The 10,624-nt window shown below is 29.5% G+C and overlaps 2 protein-coding genes across 2 annotated transcripts; one reads left to right on the top strand and one right to left on the bottom strand.

Annotated features, from left to right (window-relative positions):
* Positions 1–166: 166 nt before the first annotated feature.
* Positions 167–6,007, bottom strand: LOC126845612 (mediator of RNA polymerase II transcription subunit 17). Its single transcript, XM_050584370.1, has 10 exons — positions 5,622–6,007; positions 4,599–4,775; positions 3,626–3,761; positions 3,197–3,377; positions 2,043–2,246; positions 1,761–1,966; positions 1,405–1,664; positions 1,096–1,186; positions 802–1,020; positions 167–730 (listed from the first exon to the last, which is right to left on the bottom strand). The coding sequence occupies exons 1-10, from the start codon at positions 5,714–5,716 to the stop codon at positions 368–370; spliced, it is 1,932 nt and encodes a 643-aa protein (XP_050440327.1). The 5' UTR covers positions 5,717–6,007; the 3' UTR covers positions 167–367.
* Positions 6,008–6,381: 374 nt separating this feature from the next.
* LOC126845965 (brahma-associated protein of 60 kDa) lies at positions 6,382–10,479 on the top strand. Its single transcript, XM_050585052.1, has 10 exons — positions 6,382–6,678; positions 6,741–6,940; positions 7,986–8,169; positions 8,309–8,476; positions 8,545–8,673; positions 8,741–8,914; positions 9,232–9,377; positions 9,451–9,571; positions 9,824–9,961; positions 10,041–10,479. Exons 1-10 carry the CDS (start codon positions 6,601–6,603, stop codon positions 10,194–10,196), a joined length of 1,494 nt encoding a protein of 497 aa, XP_050441009.1. The 5' UTR covers positions 6,382–6,600; the 3' UTR covers positions 10,197–10,479.
* The last annotated feature ends 145 nt before the right edge of the window (positions 10,480–10,624 follow it).

Raw genomic sequence — 10,624 nt, 5'->3', positions numbered from 1 at the left:
AATTAGTTTGGGATTTATAATTTGGCTACAATCATTTTTAAATATTTATAAATGATTGTTATGATTATAAACAAATAACTATTCTGAAATGGTAATATTTTCATTGTTCCTGTTGTAATATATCAACAGTTAAGAAGATATTCACATTTATTTGATAGACAGATGATTATTTACATAAAACAATATTTTATGTATTCAGAACAATGATATTAAAATACAAACTATTTATCTTAATATTACAATACAAATTATAAAACTTACAATAAAACAATATCTTTACAACAATATTAATAAAATTAATGACTTACAATTATTTATACACATTAATAAATACATCACAAATTTAAATTTTAAACGTCATAACTGATCATGTGGAGTTAGTTAAACTAGCCATCAGAAGTTCAATTTTGTTCAAAAAATTTTTACCTTCCATTTTATCCCATCGGACTTTTTTAAAGGAGCCACCTAAATTTTCCCATTTTCTCTCTTTCACTAGTTGTCCTCCAAAAAAGTCTTTTTTCGGTGAATGCGCGATACTTACGCTAACATTACCTTGGGGCTCACATTTCACCGATATCAACCTATCACCAATGGGTGATGCTAGTAGACATGAACTAGCATTACCCATAGGTTCGACAGGGCCTAATCCAAGATGTGATGAACTAGCCAAAAATTGCCATCCTTGTGTTTTAGCTACAGACTGAACTCCAACAATTTGATGTTGATAAACCTAAAAAAAAAAAAAATTATAAATACCAGATAAATATACATAAATAATAACAGTTATTTTAAATGCATTACTTGACAAAAGATTAGATCTCTGAGTTCTTGAGGTTCATAAGATAAATACATGACTCTACCATCTCGACAAACACATTTTAACGATTTTTTCATTACGTGAATGACAAGAGAAGTTCTACAAATACAGTCAAATCCATGAGAAACAATAGTGATCTTAACACATGACTGAGTTGGCGAGTTTAACGAATTCCAGTGGGAAATTATAGTTGGGTCTTTAACCTGCAGAATAATTAAATTGTAAAACATAATTTTGTAATTTTTGTTTTATAAATACTAGATAGAAAAAAACTTTACCTCTTTTGATAATGTGTCTAAGACATATTCAGTACGTAATCTCATGAAAAAATGCTGGGCTTGTTCAATGATTTGTTCCAATAATGTCTGACTATAGTTTGGGGAAAAACATTTTTTAAATCTTTTTAAAGTAATTCAATTTTTATAACGTATATTAATCATATAAGAAAACGATTATCACATAAAAGTCATGCTCTAAAAAAAACTATCCACATCATTATGATATAGATAATTGTTTTTTTTATACATTTTATGCTTAACATATTATACTTTTTACTAATTTTTTAATAATGTTAAAATTTAACTGACCTCTTTGACATTTCTATTAGTTCAAATCGATCTGCTGCATTGGGCCCCGCAACCGCACGCCTTTTACTCGGTCCCAGAGGACCAGAAGAAGGATGCGGGAAAGGCTGGTGAGTATTTCTATGGTGTACTTCTCTGAGGAGTTGGTGAAGAGAATGTTCTAGTACATGATCGTGATCGGTTTTAGAAGGTAAAACTGTGTTTGAATTGCCATTTGTAGAACTATGGCACAAACCAATAATCAACTGAATACCAGGAAATACCTAGATATTAATAATAATTATAAAAACGAGCATCTTATAAAGACAAAAATATTATAATTTAAAAAAAAAAATTGTCTAAATGTATTTCAAACGTACGGTAGCAGTTATTTGATTTCCGACAACCATATGGGGTATTGCTGCTTGTAATTGAACTGCCTCCTTGGCCAATTGGTTGAATAGTTCTTTACAAAATAATACGTTCTGAGCGGCTTCTAATTTTTGCTGCCAATGCATATCTGGGTTTGGCGTAGCTGGAGCCGATCCCAGCAAATTAATTGATGTGTTAAATATATTCTCTTGATCTAAAACAAGTTTACAATTATATTTACATTGATTGAAAAAAAAAAAATTCTATCAACATTAATTCATTCTAGGCACCTTTCTGACATAATACCATAATATAAGAAACTCCTTGAAGTTCTGCAGGAATCGTTACTCTAAGCGCTGATGGAGATTTGGCAACTGGTACATTTTGCACAGGAGAAGACGAAGGACTACCATTTACTCCTCCTACATTTGGTTGTACATCATCTTCCGCTTTAGTCACTTCAAACATACCACTCTGTCCGAATTTTGAACCAGCTACGACAAGTATAAATTAAGACTTAAATTTTAAATTATTATGTATAACAGAGAATGAGTGGTCAAATGGGTAAGGCGGCAGTGTGGAAGCGCTCACTGCCGCGACCTTGACACTCAACTACGTGTGGTCTCTCTCTCAGGCAACTGTATAACAAAAAAAGGCTACCTTACTGGCGCCTCTAAAGAAAACTGCCAAATTGGCTATATTTACACAAGAAAAAAATTATTGTTTGTTTACCACCAATTTCAAAATTAAGTCATATTTTGTTATATTAAATAAATTCTAACTAGCTTAAAAATGTATATATTTTTTTTACATGAATATGTCTTATGGCTGGGGGTCATTTTGAAAATTTGTCCGTCACGTTTTGGGTGACATGGCAAGTGTCAGTGCTGACGTCATTATGGAGAGATTATAGAGGAAGATTATGGAGGGATTATAGAGGAGGATTATGGAGGGATAAAGTTAAATCAAGTTGCAGGATTATAAGGATATAAGAATAAAAGGATATATAAGGATATAACAATATATATATATAAGAATGAATTTGTTAGGTAGGCACTTAATTACTGGCGAACCATGGAAATTGATTTATGAGAAATGTTAATTATTGATAAATGTTGCCAGTAAACCAATTATGGCCAGATATTATAAAACTACTAAAAAACGTTTGACCAGAACATATAATTAAGACTATACTATCATCATATATCGCAAGGAGATTATAGATCAGAAATAATCATATAATTATCAGGACATATTCGTGTATTGATGTATCTGCATGAAGTGGGATACTCTTAACTAAGTTTACTCAGTTGGCTTTTAAAATTATACTATATTCAACTTAATATATTGTCTATTGATAAAAAATATTAATCAACTTTTTCATTCATGCAGCTCCCTTGTTATTCAAAAAAGTATTTAACAAAAAATTAATAATTTTATTTACCAGTTTTGTAACTTAAATCTCCAATAATAGCGGTAGAAACTTTTTTCAATCTCCAATTTTGCCGAAGCCTTAACAATTCAATATGAAAATCAGGAGTAGTTCTGTTCCTCATAAATTCATTTTGACTACTTCTCAAACGATCAACAGCTGACATTATAATGTTTGAAGCACTTGCTAAAGCCTGAAAAAAAATTAAAAATGTTATACCTATAAATTCAAGGTAATTAAATTTGAACACACATAAGATATAGAAAAACATTAAAAATTCTAGCGAACATTCTACAAATTTAACTACAAAGATGGTAGCTAGGTATTTATATGCCTTTAAAAACAAAAACAAAATTGATATATTACTAAAATTTGTAATAACCATCTGATTAAAGACAAAATAACTATTTTACTTAAACAATAATGTTGAGATTTACTTACCTTTTTACGAAGATAGATTTGTGCCATTGGTTTGGTTTCAGTTAAGTCATTTTGAATAGGATCTAAAATCATGTACCTCTTTTCTTTTGTAATAGCCAGCACATCTGATATAACACAAATCTCTGTAGCTGCTTTTCTAAAATCAAATAAAACAATTTTAATGCCACAATTTTTTTTTTTTGACAAAAACCTCAAGATACAATTGTGTATGAATGTATTAAAGCTTTCATAAATTGAAATTGAAATATTATGAGAATAATTTTCAGATGTATCCATGTCTTCTGTTTTTTTATGTTGCTTCGGACTCATTGAAGAGTCCATTCTCAGAGCACTATTTATTGTTCTGTTGCTGTGACTATACTGAGACAATATAGTACTGACATTCATAATACAATTTTGTAGGGTTTGCCCTCGAATCAATTTTATAATGGAACCATTTTATTGTGTACAAGGTCTTCTTTATTGCTAGCGCTACACTATCGCCGAGACAATACGAGCACAAAAATGAAGTCAGGTACACTTGACTTATCTCACCTTACAGTCGCTTCATTCTGTGTCGGTATTTTTGGCACAAGTTAAAGGACACAAGGCAAGATAAGAGGCGAGAGTGTAGAACTAGCACAATAAACTTGTACAACGCAATACCCTGTTTTCAAAAGATCCCAAAATATTTTTCAAGTAGCTGTAACTTTTGAACTACAAGAGTCTGCGGATTTCTAATTACAAATTTGAAATCAGCGTAAAAAATACATTATTAAACAGCAAAAAAAAAAAATGAGCCCGATTAAGTAAATTTATACCCATGTCTGCATATGGTTACGAAAACTTAAAGGTTTACATGAAAAAATGACTAGAAAATCACTCTGATTATCACCGATATATTATAGAGAAAATATTCAACGTTTACAAACTAAAATCAACATTTTTAATGATTTGATATAATTATTATTATTATTATTATTATTGTTATTACTTTAGTTTAGAAACAACAGAATCAATCCATCCAGATACTGGAGCATTAGATGCTTGATCTTTTGATTCATCTTCAGTTTTGATTTCCACCTCAGGCTGTTTAAGATCCTCTTGTTCGACCTTACTGAAATCGATTCTTTGTGCAAGCTTTGACAAGTTATCCGACATAGAAAGTGCCCTGGAAAAAAAATCATAAAATTATTGTGAACCACAAATAAATCTTAAAAAAAAAAAAAAATACTTAGTTAAGAAAATCCGTCTTTATAGCTAATCTATTTTTTACTTACAATTATTAAAATAGATATTAATAGAACACTTCTATGAGAACACATCTTTCAATCTTATCAGGCCATTCTATTAGGCCCTTACCGTCCTGCAACGATGTAAATCATCGCCCATTCCTGATGTTAAAGCCATCCCGCCATCAAGCAATATTATTATACATATATATAAAAAAAGATTTTATTGTGATAGTGAAATTTTAGGTTCTTCAATTTATAATTTATGTCAAAGAAAGTTTTAAATCCTTTAGAATTTTCATCTCTTCTCTCTCTGTTTTCAAACATATTATTAGAAAACAACAGTCAACACGAAACCATTATCCAATCTTCTTGTTTTCCACATATTATCTATATTTTTCTCCCCATTACTCAAATTGCATGCATAGTACTAATCTACAAATGTGAACTAAATTCACCTTTCAACATTTTTTAAGTCTTTTTCTCTACCCTAGGTTTATTTGAATGAAAAAATATTCTCTGCTTTAAACCTAAATAAATAGGAAAGTTATTAGGACAATTATTAGGACCCTGTTGCTTTTGACAAATTTAAATGAAAATTTGTATCCCTTATACTTAAACATCTCCCCCACTTAAAGGACTTATTATAATCTTCCTAAATTATTTATTTACTTCCTAAAGTTAAATTCCGTTTTTTGGGCAAGATTTTCATGTTTCTCAAGTCAATTTGTCTTATTTTGAATTTTTTGAAGTAGAAATTATATAATAGTAAGGTCAAAACTTACGGTTGATATAATTCTTGTCCATCGTATGAAATTTCTTGAATTATATTTTCAGCTTGAGTTTCAATACTTATATTAACACTCGTAGAATATGCCATGGTAAAAATGACAAAAACTGTTTTTAAAACTATTCGATTTCGGCTCACTATTCAATAAATCAATTTTAAAATCACAACAATGTCGAACATTTGAAAAATTTAATTGTTCGTTGGCTTTTAAGGTAGATAAACTAAAATTTCCATTTAAAAATTAAAAATCCTCTTATTGTGATTTGTGTTTATATTTAAAAGTACAATTTAGAAATTAGAATGATATGCTATCTAATATAGCTAATATAGCTACTGCGAAGTGAGCTGTTGAGTGCCGCTGAAGTTTTTGATTGGCAACTGAACACTGAAGTTAGGTCTGATGTTTGGATCGAAATTAAAATGTACAGCCATCAAAGACATAAAAGATAGGTATGTTAGCAACTTGTGATAACCACGAACTATCTGCCGGCGTTCCCGGGCAGCTGTGTAATTCTTAACAAAAACGCCAGCAGCCATATTGTCAACATTGATAACACAAGTTGCCGAAATACTTGTTTACTTTATTATCCCGCCATGATGGATGATGAATACTATGAGCATTGCACACAGATCTAACCACGGTCGTGGTTAAACTCTAAACACAGCTATGGTTATAACAATGGTAGCTTAGATGTTTTAGCATTTACCGAACCCGTAACTGATAACGATAGTTTTGTTGTTTAGTAACAAATCAGTCAGTAACAAATTAAATATAAGTCAATAGTTGTTTCATAAGCTCGGCCATGGATTTTGGATTTTTTGATTAGTGTTACGATTTTTGTTAATTTGAATAAGAAAATACATAATATTATTGTTTACATTTGCGATTAATATATATTTATATATAACTACAATTTGTGTTGACTTTAAACGTTTGTTATATATTCAAAACATTTTAGTTTAATCGATTAAAAATGTCAAATTTTCCGCCAACTCCAACCAACCCAATTGTGCAGAACAGATTTGGACAGTATCCTAATCAAAATTATCCAGTTAGTTAACCAGAAAATACCATGTGATTATGAATTTATAAGTAACTATTCGTATATTACAGATGGCACAGAGACCAAGTATGTACCAACAAGGAGGGCCAATACCACAAGGGGTGCCACCTAATGCTCTGATGGGGGCCCGTGGACCACCTAATCAAGGATTCAGTCCTATGAGACACGCTAGTGGACCTATGGCGCCAAGTCAACAAACACCAGGGAAACGACCAGCCGATACCCGAAACCAATCTCCTATGGCCAAAGGGTAATGATAAAAATAATTACTCTAAAGAACAATTTGTATATTTTAAATTTCTGTAGTTTTCTTTACAGATATTACTAATAGTTACTTAAATTATTTCTTACTAGAAATTTACATCTTAAAGAGTTCAAAAATATTTTTAATTATATAAGTATTTATTACAAAATAAATATTAATCATATAATGATTATCCTTACTGCTACTTGTGCTGTGCACTCCCATTCAAAATGTATTATATTAAGCCTTGTCCATTATAGTGAACTGCAAATTATAACAAACTACTCCAAACATTTTAAATGTTCGTGCATACTTCAACATTTTAGCAATTCACCTAATGTCTGTATTTTTAGTTCTAGGTTTGGCTTGCTAGTATAGACGAGGGTTTACATTTGTCATAATTAAAGCCAATTTGAATAATAATATATTATATTATGATGACCACTCCAATAAATTTCATAATAAAAAATAATAAGTATACATTTATTTTATTTTATTGTTGACGTACGGAACAAGCCCAAAAAGATTAGAAAGTACATTTTTAATGAGTATGTACATTGCACAGTAACATAAAGAAAAAAAAAAATTTTACAACAAATAGTATTTGAAAATACATATTTTAACTAGTTTGATTATACAAGACTAAACATACAAAAAAAAACTAAATGATTTATGGCATAACAAATAAAGGGTCAATTGACTATTCACATCATATGGACTATGGAAAATTTAGGTGATAGTTTATGGAGAAATAATGGATTTGAAAAGGAAAATGGGAACTTGTGGAACGAGCAGGAACATTAAACTAAACAAGAGATCTTATCTAAATTTGAAAAAAATACCAAATTATAAAACAAAAATGTCTTACTATTTAAACAAGATATCTTTGGTTTCAAATTGCCAATGGACACTTTAGCATGGATAACCAAAGTTGAAATGTTGTTTTTTGTTTGGAAATTCTAACGTGCTGTTTTTGTATAAAGAGCGACAAATTAACCTTAGAAATAATTATTTTCGTCACAAGAATCTAATTTAAACAATTTATTTTCAGCGATTTTCCACACACTATGCAAGTACAAAGTGGAATGATAAGTAAAAAGAAAAAGAAATTAGCAGACAAGATATTGCCCCAGAAAGTACGTGATCTTGTGCCAGAGTCACAGGCGTATATGGATTTATTGGCTTTTGAAAGGAAACTTGACTCGACTATAATGAGAAAACGACTGGACATACAAGTAAATCATTCAAATAACTTTTTTAGTAACTACTGTAAATGACATATTGGTGGTAAAGTAACTTGACAAAATTGGAGATGTTGTAGTAAAAAATGAATGTTTTTAAAACAAAACTTAAATTGCAATTGTTTTCTATTAGGAAGCATTAAAACGTCCGATGAAACAAAAAAGAAAGCTTCGTATATTTATATCAAACACTTTTTATCCAGCAAAAGAGCCGGGTGAAAACGAAGAAGGCAGTGTCGCTTCATGGGAGTTGCGGGTGGAAGGACGCTTGCTCGAAGATTCTAAAAATGAGCCAAATAAAGTACCAACTTTTGTGTTCTAAAATAATATAATAACAATAATTATATAACGACTTGTTTTGTAATCTAGATTAAAAGAAAATTTTCATCTTTTTTCAAATCGCTTGTTATTGAGCTCGATAAAGATTTGTACGGGCCTGACAATCATTTAGTAGAATGGCATCGTACTGCAACTACTCAAGAAACTGATGGATTTCAAGTACAATTTTTAAATATAATAAATTTGTACGACATAATGTTTGTTCACATACTATTATTTATAATAGGTAAAACGTCCTGGAGACAAGAATGTACGCTGCACAATTTTGCTATTACTCGATTATCAACCTCTTCAATTCAAATTGGACCAACGGTTAGCAAGACTTTTAGGTGTTCACACTCAGACTCGACCAGTAATTATAAGTGCACTGTGGCAATTTATAAAAACTCATAAACTACAAGTAGGTCATTTACTATATTTTACCTTTGTTAGATACATATTATTCTGTCCTCAACCAAATGTCAACAATTTTAACCAAAGTATTGAATGCCACTTACGAAAACTAATAAGATTTCAATTTGCCAATAAAAAATAACACTTTATTAATTAGTTTTTATTTTTAGTTATTCAGGCTAAAGTGTTGTTTTTCGTTTCTCAGCTGAAACATTAGTTTTCATAACAATCTTTTTTCCCCCATACTATTATAGATCTAATAAATATAAAACTTTGTATTATAACCTTATGAAGGGTAGTGAAAGCATTTAATTCATGTTCTAGGATTCACATGAAAAAGAGTACATCAATTGTGACAAATACTTGGAACAGATATTCAACTGTACGCGGATGAAATTTGCTGAAGTACCTCAAAGACTTAACACATTACTTCATCCGCCAGATCCTATTGTAATCAATCATATTATCAGGTAATTTCACTAAAAAAATCTTTTTGTTTTACCCAATACATACTAATGTCGAATAAACTTTTTTTTTCCTTAGCGTTGAGGGAGTCGAACAAAAACAGACAGCGTGTTATGATATTGATGTTGAAGTAGACGATACTTTAAAAGCTCAAATGAATAATTTCTTATTGTCAACAGCTAGTCAGCAAGAAATTCAGGTTAAATATTATTATAATTAGTAGTTTGAAATATTCGCCAGAGTTAAGCATTATTTAAATAATTTTTTAACCAGACAAAGCAATAAATTAAAAATTATCATTTATTTAATCATTTTTTATAACAAAATTTAAATAACAACTTAATATAATTAATTTAATAAGTATAAATAATGTTATTTACGAATAAAAATAAATTTTCTATTATTTATTCTTACACTGATTAGCATTATAATTTTTTAAATTGTTTTATAGAGTCTCGATAATAAAATCCATGAAACTGTAGAAACTATTAACCAGCTGAAGACAAACAGAGAGTTCTTTTTAAGCTTTGCTAAAGATCCTCAGCAGTTCATATACAAATGGATAATATCGCAAACTAGAGATTTGAAGGTATTTTTCACAATACTTCTAAAACAGTTTTTTAAGTTGTTACAAATAATTTCTAATATTACTATTTTTTAATAACTAGACAATGACAGATGTTGTTGGAAACCCGGAAGAAGAACGAAGGGCTGAATTTTATTATCAACCTTGGACGCAAGAGGCTGTCAATCGTTATTTTTATTCAAAAGTCCAACAAAAACGTGCTGAACTGGAGCATCAATTAGGTATTCGTAATTCATAAGCCAGTTTTTTTATTTTTGTACATTTTTATTTTATGAAAAAAAAACTGCTTTACAAATTAAAAGTAATGATAGTAATATTATCAAATATTTGAACTTATATGCTATTGTTTACTTAAAATATTAATTTGTACATTTAACTTTAGACTATCTTTTTCTAACGTCTATAGTGTTTTAACTTAAACAAAATTTATGTTTAAAATTTTACAACTTGTAGTTATTAGATTATTACTTATAATTAGAATAAAAACAACTGCATCGTGTATATCGGGATTATAACAATAAAGTATAATATCTATTTATATGTCTACCCTTTGTGTCTTTTACATTAGGCAACTTTACCAAACTCTTCTAACAAGATAATATGCCACAAAAAATTAAATTTTTTAATAAAAATATTTCGTTTGAAAAAAAAAATTATGCTTAAAGA

Source organism: Adelges cooleyi, unplaced genomic scaffold (genome assembly GCF_023614345.1).
Source record: "Adelges cooleyi isolate 19-005CV unplaced genomic scaffold, UGA_ACOO_1.1 ACOO_flye_CR_arks_rails_tigmint_CR_PRNA_8, whole genome shotgun sequence".
Taxonomy (NCBI): Eukaryota; Metazoa; Arthropoda; class Insecta; order Hemiptera; family Adelgidae; genus Adelges; species Adelges cooleyi.
The sequence above is the reverse complement of the archived record's forward strand: the minus strand, read 5'-3'. Positions and strand labels throughout refer to the sequence as shown.

What these genes read in the sequence shown, in the direction of transcription:
- LOC126845612 (XM_050584370.1), bottom strand. Translation starts at nt 5,716, where the DNA reads ATGGCATATTCTACGAGTGTTAATATAAGTATTGAAACTCAAGCTGAA. An exon ending in GGACAAGAATTATATCAACC is followed by an intron (nt 4,776 to 5,621) that starts GTAAGTTTTGAC and finishes TTTTTTTTCCAG; the next exon opens with GGCACTTTCTATGTCGGATA. An exon ending in GAAATCAAATAACTGCTACC is followed by an intron (nt 1,665 to 1,760) that starts GTACGTTTGAAA and finishes ATTAATATCTAG; the next exon opens with GTATTTCCTGGTATTCAGTT.
- LOC126845965 (XM_050585052.1), top strand. Translation starts at nt 6,601, where the DNA reads ATGTCAAATTTTCCGCCAACTCCAACCAACCCAATTGTGCAGAACAGA. An exon ending in CTAAAAATGAGCCAAATAAA is followed by an intron (nt 8,477 to 8,544) that starts GTACCAACTTTT and finishes TTTGTAATCTAG; the next exon opens with ATTAAAAGAAAATTTTCATC. An exon ending in CGCAAACTAGAGATTTGAAG is followed by an intron (nt 9,962 to 10,040) that starts GTATTTTTCACA and finishes TTTAATAACTAG; the next exon opens with ACAATGACAGATGTTGTTGG.